General features: G+C 44.2%; 1 protein-coding gene across 2 annotated transcripts in view; it reads right to left on the bottom strand.

Moving 5' to 3' along the window:
• LOC110529458 (serine/threonine-protein kinase D3) overlaps positions 1–18,455 on the bottom strand; it is a 63,233-nt gene that overhangs the window by 12,554 nt on the left and 32,224 nt on the right. Inside the window, exons 3-11 of one of the 2 annotated variants that reach the window (XM_021611634.3) lie at positions 14,222–14,360; positions 9,293–9,424; positions 8,846–9,003; positions 6,456–6,648; positions 4,419–4,496; positions 3,027–3,207; positions 2,202–2,325; positions 1,988–2,065; positions 635–911 (exon numbers count right to left, since the gene is read on the bottom strand). In XM_021611634.3, the coding sequence (XP_021467309.1) occupies positions 635–911; positions 1,988–2,065; positions 2,202–2,325; positions 3,027–3,207; positions 4,419–4,496; positions 6,456–6,648; positions 8,846–9,003; positions 9,293–9,424; positions 14,222–14,360 (1,360 nt within the window). The remainder of the gene's footprint in view (positions 1–634; positions 912–1,987; positions 2,066–2,201; positions 2,326–3,026; positions 3,208–4,418; positions 4,497–6,455; positions 6,649–8,845; positions 9,004–9,292; positions 9,425–14,221; positions 14,361–18,455) is intronic. The other variant, XM_021611635.3, reaches the window with a different exon arrangement.

Raw genomic sequence — 18,455 nt, 5'->3', positions numbered from 1 at the left:
TATGTAACACAATCCATAGAGAAATATATAATACTGTCTGTATTGTATGCACAGGCCAGTGGAACAAAGGCTGTATCCCAAATGGCGCCCTATGTAGTTCACTACTTTTGACAAGAGTCATTGCATAAGGAATAGGTGCCATTTGGGATGCAGACAATCTCGATGCAAAATTGAACCCAAAGACCTCGACCAATACGGCCTTCTTTTTAATTGGTCTTGCAGTAAATAGGCCACTACTTTGAGCATGTGAGACGCGTTCTTTGTGTGAGAGTAGTTAACCATCAAATGACCAAACATCGCTTATACTCCTTTGTGTGACTACAGATTGTTTGAGTTGAATGATGTTATATCACTCTCCATTAATTAAATGATGGGAGGAATTTTCCTATCACTAATCACAGCCAGAGAGAAATCAAAAAGAGCTTGAAAATCCCCTAAAATCTCTTAAATCGTCTTAAAATGTCACCATTTAATTTTCCAGTAATACACTTTGAGCAGGCAGCAGGGGGTCACAGCTGCGCGCACACACACACACGCTCATAAAAACATACAAATTGCGTGACATTACATTTGCCTGATCTCCTCAGCAGATCTCAATCACATTAGCAGCAGGCCAGGGTACTATTCTACTCACTGTGATCCTTGCCCTGTCTGGGGCCAGTACCGACACTGGGTTGCGGAGTGACGGGCATCAGGGCCTGCCGGATGGCCTTCTCCCAGCCCTGGGCCACCTCCAGCCCCACACCCGTGGCAGCCAGGGAAGGGTTATGGAAGTGACCACTGTTATTCTCCCCCACATAGTAGACCATAGTGGCAGTGATGATCTCGAAGCAGTGGGGGTTGCTGCCCTGGGCCAGGCTGTGGAAGTCCTGAGCCTGCTCCACCTGCAGGATCTCTGACAGGGGGATCTCCTGAGGATGGAGTCAGAGGAGCAGGGTCAAAGGTCACCAAAGGTCACAATGGATTGTCAGCCAATCAAACGATCCGTGAGGTTGAGGTACTCCAATCAGCTGCTAAAAAGTACACCTATAGCATCCTAACGTCTAACTGTCCCAGGAATAACTACACTCTCAGCTCTACCAGGTCCCCTCTCTCCTATTCTCAGCTATGGTCTCTACTCTCTTCTCCTCACTCTCTGACAGCCTTTGAGGAATGAAGTGTGGGGCTTTTCAAGTCCATTTTAACATTCCGCTGCTGTAGCCGAGCGAACCAACACACCCACAAGGAGAAGAGAGAAAGAGAGAGAGAGAGAGAGAGAATTGCTGGCCAGCCAATCGTCTCTCAGTCAGCCCAGTCTGCTGCGCCCATCCGGGCCTCTGTCGCCAGTATAAGATTAACTGCTTGTGGTTTGCCGAGAGTGCCACATGACAGGGCGCTCCGCCGGGTCAGGGGGGAAGCAAAGCGCTCCCCTGATTAAAAGGCAGGACGTGCCTCCCCGTTCTGGGCACGAGGCATGCTGGCAGCCTGCCAGGCAGGCAGGGAGGGAGGAACGGCCAGAGACACCACAGGGAAGCCCCCCAGTCCAGTCCTGGCCCTGACGGTCGGTCTGCCACAGGAGGAGCACGCTCAGAGATTCAGCCACAGATTCAGCCACAGGGCTCTCTCTCTCTCTGTCTCTTTCTTTCTCTCTCTCTCTCTCTCTATCTGTGTCTCTTTCCCTCTCTCTCTCTCTCTCTCTCTCTGATGCAAAAAGAACATGAAAGGAGGAGAGAATAGAGAGGGAAAAGACAGCCTTGCCTGTCTGTCTGTGGGAGGATGAGGGCAACACCTTACTTTCTTCAAATAACACCACAAGCTTTACTAAAATGTTCACTACATAAATAGAAAGCAATAACTGGAATGACAGGACCTTTTCTAGCTTGTCTCCAAGCTTCACACTACACATTAGACCTGTCACTTTTGACCTGTCAATGTCTTTTTATTGTCTGTGTAACTTCTATAATTGGACAGAGACGTTTAATAAGAGATGTGATGACCGGTCTTGTACCTTGTAATACTTGGTTCCCGTTTCATTCTGCAGCAGGGTCAGACACTTGCTGTCCAGCCTCCAGTAATGCCTCTTCCTCTGAAAACAAAAAACGATCAAAGCAGTGAGTTATCATCAAAACCTCAAATAGCATCTCTGAAAAATACTATTGAATTGCAATCTCTCTCTCTCTCTCTCTCTCTCTTTTTTTTAGATGATCCAAGAGGTTTCTTACCAGGTTGTCACGGCTGGTGTAGTGGACCATCCATCCCTCCCGAACCATGGTTGAGCTCTTCCGCTTGGTTTGTTTTATGGACTGAACCACCCGCATTAGGGGGATGAAACTGCTTGTCATGGGGCTACACAAAATGACGAGCACGTATGAACAAATGTATGCCTACCCACTGGGCACAGACATCAGTTTAACGACAAGTTTTGATTTACATTTGGTTGAGACATGTCACTATGTCATTGGATTTAGGTTAAAAGTTGGGTGAAAAAAATAGGAAATGCCCTTCAGTTGATGACTTTTTGCAGCTCCAATGAGTTGTCCACAGATTCACTTTTTTTAGGGTGGTTGAAATGACGTGGAAACAACGTTGGTTCAACCCATTTTTGGGTAATGTCAATTGCCAAATCATTGACATACATTCATAAAGCTTATGTGATGTAACAACAAACTCACAACTATTTTCATATACGAAATGCAACAGAACACAAGGAACTCCACAATTGAACGCATCTGCACACATTATACGTATTCATTTCATGAAACATCATACTCCTTCCAGTCCAGTGCTAGCCTGTGGTGGCTGAGTTGGGAGAGATGAGACTCTCACGGGACATGACACAAATGTAGCCAAAGAAGAGGACTAAAGGCTCTATTCAATCTGTATCGCAGAAGTTCAGCTCATTTAAAGGCAATGTTCCTGCGTTAGCACAGAATGCATTCATGGTAAATGCTGCATATATCGGCTCAATCGGAAATTACCTTTAAGTTTCTATTGCCCAATCTGTAACACTTCGGTGATACAGATTGAATATGGCCCTAAGTAAGTACCTGATAGCCTTCACTGTGTCCTCGTCCTTGTCCCCATCCAGACAGGGTCCTTCAATGTAGAACTTGTCGTCTGGGGTGGAGGGCTCCTCTGGGTCTTCCATGCTCTGGCTGCCCTCACTGTTCACATCACTGTTGTCCACCTCCATGGTAGTCTCAGAGTCGGGGCCAGGACTGGCTGGTTCTGGGGCAGGAGACACAGTAGGAGGGGCGTGATATTGATTCATGAATGGATTGATTGATTTGAAACAATTAAGTACAACAAATCCCAGAGGATGACACATTAAATACACTTATTTCCACTGTGGTCCTCATGTGGTAAAGGTATGTACTGCTTACTAGCCTGGTATCCTACTGTATGAACTGTACATGTGGTAAAGGTATGTACTGCTTACTAGCCTGGGTCCCTACTGTATGAACTATACATGTGGTAAAGGTATGTACTGCTTACTAGCCTGGTATCCTACTGTATGAACTATACATGTGGTAAAGGTATGTACTGCTTACTAGCCTGGTATCCTACTGTATGAACTGTACATGTGGTAAAGGTATGTACTGCTTACTAGCCTGGTATCCTACTGTATGAACTGTACATGTGGTAAAGGTATGTACTGCTTACTAGCCTGGTATCCTACTGTATGAACTGTACATGTGGTAAAGGTATGTACTGCTTACTAGCCTGGTATCCTACTGTATGAACTATACATGTGGTAAAGGTATGTACTGCTTACTAGCCTGGTATCCTACTGTATGAACTATACATGTGGTAAAGGTATGTACTGCTTACTAGCCTGGTATCCTACTGTATGAACTATACATGTGGTAAAGGTATGTACTGCTTACTAGCCTGGTATCCTACTGTATGAACTATACATGTGGTAAAGGTATGTACTGCTTACTAGCCTGGGGCCCTACTGTATGAACTATACATGTGGTAAAGGTATGTACTGCTTACTAGCCTGGTATCCTACTGTATGAACTATACATGTGGTAAAGGTATGTACTGCTTACTAGCCTGGTATCCTACTGTATGAACTGTACATGTGGTAAAGGTATGTACTGCTTACTAGCCTGGGTCCCTACTGTATGAACTATACATGTGGTAAAGGTATGTACTGCTTACTAGCCTGGTATCCTACTGTATGAACTATACATGTGGTAAAGGTATGTACTGCTTACTAGCCTGGGTCCCTACTGTATGAACAGTACATGTGAAGAGTTGGCTACAGTACATAGCGTATGGGACCTGGCTAACTACTTACTACATGGGGGAGGCATTCTTCCACATATCCATCAATACATCCAGTACACTGGGGGCAGAAATGCTTTTGACTAAATAGTGGGGACAAGTTATGGAGGCAATTTAAGGTAGCTATACACTTGAGACAAACTTACCTCCATTAAAGGAAACCTCACCAAGGCAGTCTCTTGGTATCTTGGCTGCACATCTCTTATGGCAGTTAAATTTACAATCTGAAAACACGAAGATTCAACATCACGTTCACTCAACCGACTGTACGAAGATGCCATATGGACATACAGTGGGGCAAAAAAGTATTTAGTCAGCCACCAATTGTGCAAGTTCTCCCACTTAAAAAGATGAGAGAGGCCTGTAATTTTCATCATAGGTACACTTCAACTATGACAGACAAAATGAGAAAAAAATCCAGAAAATCACATTGTAGGATTTTGAATGAATTTATTTGCAAATTATGGTGGAAAATAAGTATTTGGTCAATAACAAAAGTTTCTCAATAATTTGTTATATACCCTTTGTTGGCAATGACAGAGGTCAAACGTTTTCTGTAAGTCTTCACAAGCTATTTTGGCCCATTCCTCCATGCAGATCTCCTCTAGAGCAGTGATGTTTTGGGGCTGTTGCTGGGCAACACGGACTTTCAACTCCCTCCAAAGATTTTCTATGGGGTTGAGATCTGGAGACTGGCGAGGCCACGCCAGGACCTTGAAATGCTTCTTATGAAGCCACTCCTTTGTTGCCCGGGCGGTGTGTTTGTGATCATTGTCATGCTGAAAGACCCAGCCACGTTTCATCTTCAATGCCCTTGCTGATGGAAGGAGGTTTTTACTCAAAATCTCACGATACATGGCCCCATTCATTCTTTCCTTTACACGGATCAGTCGTCCTGGTCCCTTTGCAGAAAAACAGCCCCAAAGCATGATGTTTCCACCCCCATGCTTCACAGTAGGTATGGTGTTCTTTGTATGCAACTCAGCATTCTTTGTCCTCCAAACACAACGAGTTGAGTTTTTACCAAAAAGTTATATTTTGGTTTCATTTGACCATATGACATTCTCCCAATCTTCTTCTGGATCATCCAAATGCTCTCTAGCAAACTTCAGACGGGCCTGGACATGTACTGGCTTAAGCAGGGGGACATGTCTGGCACTGCAGGATTTGAGTCTCTGGCGGCGTAGTGTGTTACTGATGGTATGCTTTGTAACTTTGGTCCCAGCTCTCTGCAGGTCATTCACTAGGTCCCCCCGTGTGGTTCTGGGATTTTTGCTCACTGTTCTTGTGATCATTTTGACGCCACGGGGTGAGAGATTGCGTGGAGCCCCAGATCGAGGGAGATTATCAGTGGTCTTGTATGTCTTCCATTTCCTAATAATTGCGCCCACAGTTGATTTCTTCAAACCAAGCTGCTTACCTATTGCAGATTCAGTCTTCCCAGCCTGGTGCAGGTCTACAATTTTGTTTCTGGTGTCCTTTGACAGCTCTTTGGTCTTGGTCATAGTGGAGTTTGGAGTGTGACTGTTTGAGGTTGTGGACAGGTGTATTTTATACTGATAACGAGTGGAGGACAGAGGAGCCTCTTAAAGAAGAAGTTACAGGTCTGTGAGAGCCAGAAATCTTGCTTGTTTGTAGGTGACCAAATACTTATTTTCCACCATAATTTGCAAATAAATTCATTACAAATCCTACAATGTTATTTTCTGGATTTGTTTTCTTCTCATTTTGTCTGTCATAGTTGAAGTGTACCTATGATGAAAATGACAGGCCTCTCTCATCTTTTTAAGTGGGAGAACTTGCACAATTGGTGGCTGACTAAATACTTTTTTTGCCCCACTATCTATGAACATCATAGTCACATTAAGATCTTACATCTACTGTTAATCATTTGAATTAGATTATATATTTTATTGAACCTTTATTTAACTGGGCAGTTAAGAGCAAATTCTTATTTAAAATGACGGCCTACCCCGGCCAAACCCTCCCGTAACCCAGACGATGCTGGGCCAATTGTGCGCCGCCCTATAGGACTCCCAATCACGGCCGGTTGTGATACAGCCCGGAATCAAACCCGGGTCTGTAGTGACACCTCTAGCACTGCAATGCATTACCTTAGATCGCTGTACCACTCAGGATCCCTCTATCTACACAACATAATTCCAGTGTTTGGAGTGCCTCACCTTTGCACTGCATGCCCTGGCGGAACAGGCCTTTCAGCAGGCGTTTACAGAACTGGCAGATGGTTGGTCTGGTGTAGGTGTGCACTGAGAAGGTGTGAGGCACCTTGACCCTTCCCAGCACCATCTTCTCCATCCAGATAGGCCTGCCGCTCAACAGGCTGTTACCCTTCCCTGCCCCCTGTAGAGGGCGCTGCTGAGGGGATGAGAGACAGATAGAGACAGAGAGAGAAGAGACAGACCAAGAGAGGATAGGGGAAGGTAGCACAATGGGGAAAGGGAAGGAAAAGATAACAGATAGCACAAGAGAAAGAAAGAGTAAATTTGTAAAAAAAATAGGAAAAACATTCCAGACATTACCATACTGTGTATTTTATGTTGTATCATCTCTACAGACTGTAATGTTCTGAATAACATCTCACACAGATTTTATTGTACAGTATTTTCAGTCACCACTTCTTTAGAAAGGTACTGGACACACAGGCAGGAGAGAAGTAGCCGGTGTAAAACAAAAAAGAAGAGATTTCATTGGGTGACGATGAACAGACCTTATGAAAAGGCTTTGTTTCATCTGCCTTGACTGGGAGGCAGCAGAGCAGAGTCAACCATGCTGCTGGTCTGCCTTGACTGGGAGGCAGCAGAGCAGAGTCAACCATGCTGCCGGTCTGCCTTGACTGGGAGGCAGCAGAGCAGAGTCAACCATGCTGCCGGTCTGTCTTGACTGGGAGGCAGCAGAGCAGAGTCAACCATGCTGCCGGTCTGCCTTGACTGGGAGGCAGCAGAGTCAACCATGATGTCGGTCTGTCTTGACTGGGAGGCAGCCGAGCAGAGTCAACCATGCTGCTGGTCTGCCTTGACTGGGTGGGCGCAGAGCAGAGTCAACCACGCTGCCGGTCTGTCTTGACTGGGAGGCAGCAGAGCAGAGTCAACCACGCTGCCGGTCTGTCTTGACTGGGAGGTAGCAGAGCAGAGTCAACCATGCTGCCGGTCTGTCTTGACTGGGAGGCAGCAGAGCAGAGTCAACCCTGCTGCCGGTCTGTCTTGACTGGGAGGCAGCAGAGCAGAGTCAACCATGCTGCCGGTCTGTCTTGACTGGGAGGCAGCAGAGCAGAGTCAACCACGCAGCCGGTCTGTCTTGACTGGGAGGCAGCAGAGCAGAGTCAACCATGCTGCCGGTCTGTCTTGACTGGGAGGCAGCAGAGCAGAGTCAACCATGCTGCCAGTCTGTCTTGACTGGGAGGTAGCAGAGCAGAGTCAACCATGCTGTATCTTATTTGTAATAATTGTCTAATCACAAGTTCATACATAGCTAGGTACACAGTGTTGGAGTAGTGAACTAAATGTAATTTGACTAGTAACTTAATTAGATTGTGCAGTAGTTTGGTGGTAGTTGAACTAAATTCAAATCTTGGTAGTGTTTTCAGAACTTCATTACTTTTTGACATGTGGTGGTGTAGCTAACTACTGGAACTACACACAACTTTCTTTTGCTAAAATAAAATATGGGTGAAGTAGGCAAGAATTTCCTTTCTTTTTCAGCATCAGACCTGCCTAAATCTCACTATGGTTAATAAGCTAAAGAACACATCCTGTTAACACCTGACTCCAGAGAGATCTGTTCTTGCAATTTGTAGTCTATGACATTTTAGATTTAGATATGATAATTTTTCACAAAGTGGTTTGGGGTGTAATGAACTACTTTTTCATAGTAACTTTAGTGAAGTAAACTATATTTTTCTTAAGGGTAGCTTTGTGTAGCTTAACTTCTTCCAGTAAATGGTAGCTTGGTAAACTATATTTTCAGAGTAGCTTCCACAACACTGTAGGCACATTTGTTAAAAAGCTATTTCACATCTTGGTGGTCATTTTAAACATCACAACATCAATTTAACTGACCAGAACAAAATTGCACACTACATAAATATTTTGAGACACAAATTGCGTGGGAAGGAAAATAATCAAGAGAATTTGTTTTTAGCATCATGTTATTCAATATATAACGTTATATATTGAATGAGTGAGAAGTGGATTAAGTTAATAATATCACAAATAATCCTTTGTTTAGACGGTACAATACTGCATGAGGAGGGACTGAAATTACTTTATGAAAGTGATTAACATGAAGAGCCTTGTTTCTTCAGTAAAATGGTCCCTGGGTTTTGGTATGTATACACGCGTTTTGTCATAAACACTCTCTTTAGGCTCCCAACCACTAATTGGCCAGCCTGACTGAGTGCCTGCCTGCATACGGAATGTGTGTTTGCGTGTCTGTATGTGTGTGTTCGTCCACGTGTGTACTCACTACATAGTGCACTGCTTTTGACCAGAGGCCTATGGGCACTAAATAGGGAACAGAGTCCTATTTGGGACAAGGACAGAGAGTGTCTCCTTACCTCTTCCTGGGAAACAGGGACATGTTCGATGGGGGCTGGGCGGGGGACGGACAGCACGGCTCCAGGCAGGGACACGTTGGACAGCCGTCTCTTTCTCACCCCGCTGCAGTTGTTAGGGATCTTAAAGGCGCAGCGCTTGTGGTAGTTCAGCCCACATCCTATAGAGGAGGCACAGTACTTAGAAACCATACATGCACTTCTCTCTCTCTCTCTCTCTCTCAGACTTATAGTGTATAGTGTAGGTCATGTGAATGACCTGTATCCAGGTGAATGTTCAGTGCTGTTTTACTCTTCTATCAGGTTACATATGATGAAAACTTCAACAGGCTTTGATTCGGGCCTATGTGAGACAGGAGTTTGATTTGAGGTGAAACCTAGGTCAGGAGTGACGTGACTGGGATCAGTAGCTCTGGGCTAAGGGGGCACTGGGGCAGGGTCCAGACATACCTTCACATTTGAGGCCCTGTCGGACCAGGCCCCACAGCATCTCCCCACAGTCATCACAGAAGGCCGGGGCCTTGTAGGAGTGCACATACAAGGCATGGGGCCGGATCTGGAAGTCCTCGACAGTGGCTAGAGCTGAGACACAAACACACACTGGGTTAGTGTACTGCAAGAAAAACAACATTAACAAAGAGGCGAGACAAGCATGGACATGAATACCAGAGGAAATGGATTGTGATGAGTCATGATCAAACCATTAGAATGTTTGAAATGAAGTGGACCAATCCTTTAGCAGAAAGCCAGTAGAAATCGCCCCAATCCTACAAGACTGTCATGATGTTATTATTTTTCAACTGTCATTCTGATTCAGAGTGTTGTTAATTCCTTTCAGATGCATGTCAAGTACAAAACAGACCCAGCTGATGAATGGGTGGCTGTCCTATCGCCTCTGACCACAAAACGTCTCCCCCATCATTTTCTGTTACTTTTCTGACGACTCTAGCTACGTATTGAATCACCATTTATCGACATCCAGGATGTAACCTACTGCCTGACGGTCGTTATGGTTGACTTGAACATTGTGCCTTTGTGCTTGTGCTACTATTCAGACATATGAGTGGGTCAAAAGTTTACTTACACTAAGTTGACTGTGCCTTTAAACTGCTTGGAAAATTCCAGAAAATGATGTCACGGCTTTAGAAGCTTCAAATAGGCAAATTGACATTCTTTGAGTCAATTGGAGGTGTACCTGTGGGTGTATTTCAAGGCCTACCTTCAAACTCAGTGCCTCTTTGCTTGACATCATGGGAAAATCAAAAGAAATCAGCCAAGACCTCAGAAGAAAAATTGTAGACCTCCACAAGTCTGGGTCATCATTGGGAGCAATTTCCAAACGCCTGAGGGTACCACGTTCATCTGTACAAACAATAGTACGCAAGTATGAACACCATGGGACCACACAGCCGTCATACCGCTCAGGAAGGAGGTGAGTTCTGTCTCCTAGAGATGAACGTACTTTGGTGCGAAAAGTGCAAATCAATCCCAGAACAACAGCAAATGACCTTGTGAAGATGCTGGAGGAAACAGGTACAAAATCATCTAGATCCACAGTAAAACAAGTCCTATATCGACATAACCTGAAAGACCGCTCAGCAAGGAAGAAGGCACGGCTCCAAATCCACCATAGAAAAGCCAGACTACGGTTTGCAACTGCACATGGCGACAAAGATCGTACTTTGTGGAGAAATGTCCTCTGGTCTGATGAAAAAAAAATAGAACTGTTTGGCCATAATGACCATCGTTATGTTTGGAGGGAAAAGGGGGAACACCATCCCAACCATGAAGCACAGGGGTGGCAGCATCATGTTGTGGGGGTGCTTTGCTGCAGGAGGGACTGGTGCACTTCACAAAATAGATGGCATCATGAGGAGGAAAATTATGTGGATATATTGAAGCAACATCTCAAGACATCAGTCAGGAAGTTAAAGCTTGGTCGCAAATGGGTCTTCCAAATGGACAATGACCCCAAGCATACTTCCAAAGTTGTGGCAAAATGGCTTAAGGACAACAAAGCCAAGGTATTGGAGTGGCCACCACAAAGCCCTGACCTCAATCCTATAGAAATGTTATAGGCAGAACTGAAAAGGCGTGTGCAAGAAAGGAGGCCTACAAACCTGACTCAGTTTCACCAGGTCTGTCAGAAGGAATAGGCCAAAATTCACCCAACTTATTGTGGGAAGCTTGTGGAAGGCTATCCGAAACGTTTGACCCAAGTTAAACAATTTAAAGGCAATGCTACCAAATACTAATTGAGTGAATGTAAACTTCTGACCCACTGGGAATGTGATGAAATAAATAAAAGCTGAAATAAATAATTCTCTCTACTATTATTCTGACATTTCACATTCTTAAAATAAAGTGGTGATCCTAACTGACAGGGAATTTTACTAGGATTAAATGCCAGGAATTGTGAAAAACTGCCCGTATTTGGCTAAGGTGAATGTAAACTTCCGACTTTAACTGTAGTATGGGTCCTGATCAAAAGTAGTGCACTATATAGAGAATAGGGTGCCATTTGGGACGTAGACATAGTTAATTGGGGTATTCATGAGTCACTTTAATGTAGTTACATTGAGAACTGTTGAGTGACATGCCTGTTCTCTCCCTGTTGGACATTTCTCTGAGGGCACAAATTGGCTTCTTTCTCTCTGAAGTCTAGCCACCTTTGCTCTTTGCTCAGTCCAACCCTTAATTTCATGTCGGTTTTCAAAGAAAATAGATTTACTGTTCATAAACCCCTCTCTGTCTTTTTATCAATAGGCGAACATGAAGGCCAAGTGGTTGAAATGAAAAACAGCGCCATAGCAACCGCATTCTCAGTGAGTACACAACAAACCAGACAGTGTTCTGAAAGGGCAATTATTCACTTTAGAGGAGAGATGAGAGTATTCTGCACTCAGAAAAAAAACACACTGCTCTGCTATTGGTTTTCTAAATGACACACAGGTTAGGTACCTAAAATGTATTCATAAGACTATACATGATAATAATAGTCTTATCCTATCCTTAATCTAACAATTACTAGGTGGGGATAGATGTGAAAGTGCATGAGCAACATTAATCAGGTCAGGATCAACGTCCTCATCAATCACGGAGAATCAGCAACTACAGAAATATAAATTGCATGGCTTTGAAATTGGGAGTCAAGAGTAATCTGCCACGGTCTCTGAGAGACACCAGCTTAGACCTTGCAGAACAGAGCAGAACATAACAGAGTAGAACAGGGAAAAATAGAGTAGAACACATTAGAACAGAGTAGAACAGAGCAGAACAGGGCAGAACAGAGCAGAACACAACATAGCAGAGCAGAGCAGAGTAGAACAGAACACATTACAACAGAACAGAATAGAGTAGAACAGGGCAGACCAGAACAGAGGCTAACAGGGCAGAACAGAGCAGAGCAGAGTAGAACAGAGCAGAACAGCGCAGAACAGGTCAGAACTGAACAGAGCAGAACAAGGCAGAACAGATCAGAACTGAACAGAGCAGAACAGGGCAGAACAGATCAGAACTGAACAGAGCAGAGCAGAACAGGGCAGAATAAGGCAAAACAGAACAGGGCAGAACTGAACAGAGCAGAACAGGGCAGAACAGATCAGAACTGAACAGAGCAGAGCAGAACAGGGCAGAATAAGGCAAAACAGAACAGGGCAGAATAGAGCAGAATAGAGCAGAACAAAGAAGGTGACAGGGATCTGAACCGAGCTGAACTCAGCAGCCCTGTCTGGGCAAAACCAGAGAGGGAAAAACATGACATTTTAGTATTTTATCCCGAGCACACACAGTAGCAGGTGATGGAGAAACGTATAGAACAGTCAGACTAAAACGTAATCAACACTACATCTGCACTGACTGTGGGGCCGTGCTGCACCAAAAACAAGCAGAGAGGATCAGGAAGTGGTCTGGGGTTGAGTCTTGTGTGGTTGGGCTGTGAGTTCATACATTTCATCTTGTGTGTTGGATTTCTAAATGAATACTACTCTGGGGTGTGTAGCTGTTCAGGTGTTGGTTGAGTTTCACACCTAGGATGATCAACAACAGACCACAAGGCACTGCATTGAAAGGGAATATGCCCACCGAAAATGTTGTGGGGTTATCATAGGTTGACATAGGGGATGAATACTGAAGGGGATACATAGGAGAGACATGGGGGGGTGGGCATATGGACAAAATAGTAGCTACACAGGAGAGATCTGGAGAGATCTGAAACACTGGGGTGTTACAGGGTAAACAAAGAGATCCCTGTACCTATAATGTGGCACATCCTAAATGTGACGGTCTGGCTCGATTCACTCTTATGTAGCAACATTTTAAATAGTGTTTAAAAAAAAATTAAGTAGAGACTCAGAGCTATAAAACTGTATATAATACACTACAGTTGAGGAACAATGGGAAAGTAAATCTGCTTTGAAAGTTAAAAGACTTGTAACATCCCTTTTGAGAAAATGGCCCTTGAATGTTTTGGTACACCTACGGGAGAGCACTTCTTTGTCTAAACCCATACAGCATCGTTCACACCCTCTTTATCCTTAGCCCCACCCATCTCTTTGAGGATTCACATGTGAGGCCAACCAAAAATGTCAAGACTAAAGGCTGGTTTATACTACGCTTGCGTTCATAAATTAAATCTGGAGTGCCAGAGTGTGCTCAGAGCGTTGTCATATCGACCGGTTCGTAAATTCAGAGCGTTTCGCTCTCGGACCATTCAGAGTGCACACTGGACACTCTGGCCGAGGAGTAGGGTTGATCCAAGCGTTCTGACCTAACAACAGCACCCAAGCTAACTGGCTAACGTTGGCTAGCTTGCTAGCTACTTCCAGACACAAATGAGAGAACTCTGACCATTTTACTCACCGTAGCAGAGCTGGTTAGGCTGTTTTCATGTTATCCAGAAAGTAGGTGACTGTAACTGTGCTGCTGGCAACAATTTAATTATGCTTTTTTTGCCAACGTTTACTGACTCTGATATTCAACGGGTGTTGAGCGTTCGTAAATTGATTCTGTTATTATGGCACAATCAGAAGAGAGTGCTCTGAAAGAGTAGATATAATTGACCATCTCCGTCTATTGACAGTAGTCTCAGTGACATCATGAACATTCTATTGAAATGGTTACTTGCATAGTGGAGTCTTTTATTTAGACGTGTAGCTAGCTAGCTAAACAACAAACCATAATCGCAACTCATAATGTTACTACCCTGCATTAATCTGCTTCATCTCTCGATATCAACCTCATCTCTCAATATCAACCTCATCTCTCAATATCAACCTCATCTCTCAATATCAACCTCATCTCTCAATATCAACCTCATCTCTCGATATCAACCTCATTTCTTGTGACATGGAGTATCTCCAACCCTTTTCCAGGTCTCACCGGAGAGGACCACCTCGATCAGGTCTCCCTCATGGATGTCCTCCGCTGACGTCAGTCGCTGCAGGATGTTCTCTGAAGTTAGATCATGGCGGAACAGAAGGATCTTGTCGTACATGCCAAAGAATCCACACTCTGGGAACTGGGAGGAGGAGGAGAAGTATTACAGGTATGTTTGGTTTACACAATATGTCACAGTGCAGTGCTTCCAATAACTGATAGTATGTATAACTCAGGCCTGGGATTCTCAATTAAAAGTTATTTTTAGTTAAGGCATATAGAGCAACGTTTTTTTTCTGAGAAGGGATTGTGGATGGGGCCCTTGTAGACCTACACTACTAGCAGGAAACGAGTGAAGCGCAGTTTGCATGGAGTGTGTTTGCAGTTTTAATGGAGTGTGTTTGCAGTTTGCATGGAGTGTGTGTGCAGCAGCCAGCACAGCACAGAGCGAGTGACAGCAGGAAATTGAACCCACAGGCTCCGGACTGGTAGCTGCACAGCTCTCATTAGGAGCTGCAGAGATGAATCTCCTCTAGTCATGAATTATGATGAGGTCCTGTCATTGACACCTTGCTGCCTTTAGCCATCTGTCCTCCTACAGCTGCAGATACAGTACAGCCCAAACAATATGACACCCAACTGACAAGACCATAACACATCCCCAACCCAAACAATATGACACCCAACTGACCATAACACACAGGGCATCCCAAACAATGTGCCATATTGACTGATTGACTGACATACTAAAATACACCACACCACAAGCCAACCAGCCCAGTTCAACCCAACAGCATACAGACGCCCCCCAGAAGCAATAACCCACCACTTGACACACTGAACTACTAAAAGGCACGGTGATCACAAATAACACATAAAATATTCAGATGCAGTCATCAGTTAAGCAGTAGCCCATGAAGACAAAACCACACAGTCCTGTGTATGTCAAGAGACAATACTTTGTGTCTATAGAGGTCAACTGCTTGTTGAACTCTGCTAATAGTAAAAAGGCAGTGTCATTTATATTACAGTCCAAACTTTATCGACACATCAGCAACGGACAGCCATCCACCCAGGGGACAGGACACAGTATCTGTAGGAGTTAGAATCAGAACGTTAATCTGACTCCGAAATCTGTAACAGAGATAATGTACATGCAAATCAGACTGAACTGAGCAAGGCAAACAAGGAAGTGAGATGTCCTCTGTCTATCCTATCAGAATTAAGTATTTAGGTCTCCTATTGGATGGAGCCTGCATGGAATAATGTAAATGTGATGTGCCACAGGGTGGATGACTGTTTATGGTTGATCCCTCAACGTGATATGTCCCCATGTATTTTATGTCAGACATAGGGTCATCTCATGTTATACTTTAGGATAAAGTATAAATCTCATCATGATTCAATATCATAAAAATGAAAGATTATGATCTTGGGGCGATAGGGAAATAGAAATCTCAGGATATATCTATCAGCCCCATGAGTGGAGGTCTCCCACTGGGCACAGACGTCAATTGTTAGATTACCTGTTAGATACTGCTGCGCTGTCGGAACTAGAAGCACAAGCATTTCGCTACACTCGCAATAACATCTGCTAACCATGTGTATGTGACCAATACAATTTGATTTGATTTTGATTTGATTTTAATTGAATGTCTATTCCATTTCATTGAAATGACGTGGAAACAATGTTGATTCAACTAGTGTGTGCCCAGTGGGCTGCCTGATCACATGATGCACCATGACATTATCTTGTTTTATGTTAGAGGCATAAAAAACGCCAACTTCCTAGTACTGCAGTACTATCTGTAATCCACATACTTGCCACAACGACAAGCAACTGTTTGATTCTTCGACTCACATAAGGAATGAGCACCACAGATATATCATACAAATCAAGTGCTATTTGCATGTGAAAATGCCATGGGATACTTTTGCTACTCCGTAACGTTTACAGTTTTGCCAGTGGCCTAGTCTTTGATTGGGTGAGCACATCTTACAGAGTGTGACTTTAATGGGAAAAACTAAGCAGCGATGTGAATACATGTAAAAAGAGCTGATCCCCTCTGTGTTAAACCACTATTAACCAAGCTTAACACTGGCAGACGCACAATCTCCACTCTATCATCACCCTCTCATCAGACCCTAAAGAGGATTTTCTGATTCTGACGACTCAGTCCGCCACGCTAGTAAGACGTTAAACATGATCAGATCACTGAGGAGACTGGGAGAGAGAGAGGTCTGGGTCATGTCTGAACCCTCCTCCTCCACCCCATCCCTGCTCGGCTCACTACCCAGGAACCACAGCAGAGCAGACTGAGCATCAGCGGTGGCCTGGTTCCGTTACAGGATGCCTTTGGTACATAAGTCCATCTAAACAGCTGAGCCCCACCTCCCCGTCTTGTCGTACACCCTCTAATCTCTACAGTACTCATATGCTATTATCTGAGACCATTGACTCAGTAAGTCTCTACCGAGGGTAAATAATCTGACTCTGACGTGAACCACACACCGATGTGTGGTTCACGTCAGACTAGGATGGATGCCTGCCCACATGTACATACCTCTAGGGGTGGAAGGTAGCCTAGTGGTAAGAGCGTTGGACAAGTAACCGAAAGGTTGCAAGATCGAATCCCTGAGCTGACAAGTTAACCCACTGTTCCTAGGCCGTCATCGAAAATAAGAATTTGTTCTTAACTGACTTGCCTAGTTAAAAAAAGGTTAAAAAAAATACCTCAACTACCTCGTAACCCTGCACTTTGACCTGGTACTGCTACTCCCTGTATATACTCTAGCTTCATTCGTGTAGCTTCATTTTTCTTTCCTTATTTGAACTCTGCATCATTGGGAAGGCTTGTAAGTAAGCATTTCACTGTACACTTGTTGTATTTGGCACCTGTGACAAATCAAATTTGATTTCAATGAGATCAGGCCATATCAGTTCATCCGGAGCAGAGTCCTCCTCTCACAGGCACTGGCTCATGTAGCGTCTTAACTTTAAGATGAGTGTGTGAGGGGCCAGGGGGATCTATTTTCTGCTATGTGTGCATATCGCACAGAAGATACTGCAAATGCAGAACCAGCTGAAGTTGCAACAGACCAGGAAATAGGTGTGCTGTTGCACTGTATGGACACATTTGACGGCGTTAAACAAAACCCGAGCCTCAACACGAAATCAAGCTGTCAACTGACGCACAACAAGACCTTGAGTTAAATTGGGGTTGCACTCAACGAGACATCTAAAACCCTGAATCAGACACAGCCATTTTACTCCCGTATTAGTCTAAAATGTAAATAGCTGATTTGGTTCTGGTTGCTAAGATTACCCCCGTATATAGCTCTTGACAAGCCATTAAGGGTACATCTATCAGTGTGTTGGATGAGAGGAGAGGCTCTGGACAGGGCAGCCCAATAGGAAACAAAAGGTAAACAGGTATTTGCTTTTTTCCCTGTACCTCACTGATCTGTTACCTCACTAGAACACATAGCATAGATGCCATAGAACTACAGGAAGTTAAGATAAGTGGGACAAGGTTGCCATGACGTCCACAGCCCCGTCAACCAGAGGGCCTCATTAATTTGGATGGTAAAGGCATTCCCCTCTGAATTAGTATCAACTATGAAATAGTTTTTTTTGTTATTCTAAAGGGGGAAAAATCCATTGTTTTTGTCTGGCCACTGTTTTGAACATCTTCAATTGCCATTACAGCAAAGTATACTGAACAAAAATATAAACGCAAAATGCAACAGTTTCAAAGATTTTACTGAGTTACAGTTGAAATTGAAATGAATACCCTAATCTATGGATTTCACATGACTGGGCATTGGTGCATCCATGGGTGGGCCTTGGATGGCATAGGGCCACCCGCTTGGCAGCCAGGCTCACCCACAAAGGCCCAGTCAATCAGAATGAGTTTTTCCCCACAAAAGGGCTTTATTACAGACAGAAATACTCCTCAGCACCCCCCAGACGATCCCGCAGGTTAAAATGACGGATGTGGAGGTCCTGAGCTGGCGTAGTTACACATGGTCTGTGATTGTGAGGCCGGTTGGACCTACTGCCAAATTCTCCAAAACAAAGTTGGAGGCAGCAAAATGAACATTACATTTACTATTTAGTTATTTTGCAGATGCTCTTATTCAGAGCAGCTTACATGAGCAATTAGGGTTAAGTGTGTTGTCTTGGCTGTGTGCTTAGGGTCATTGTCCTGTTTGAAGGTGAACCTTCGCCCCAGTC

This window comes from Oncorhynchus mykiss, chromosome 8, assembly GCF_057628025.1.
Source record: "Oncorhynchus mykiss isolate SJ-2025 chromosome 8, ASM5762802v1, whole genome shotgun sequence".
In the NCBI taxonomy this organism is placed as follows: Eukaryota; Metazoa; Chordata; class Actinopteri; order Salmoniformes; family Salmonidae; genus Oncorhynchus; species Oncorhynchus mykiss.
This window is presented reverse-complemented; position numbering and strand designations above follow the sequence as displayed.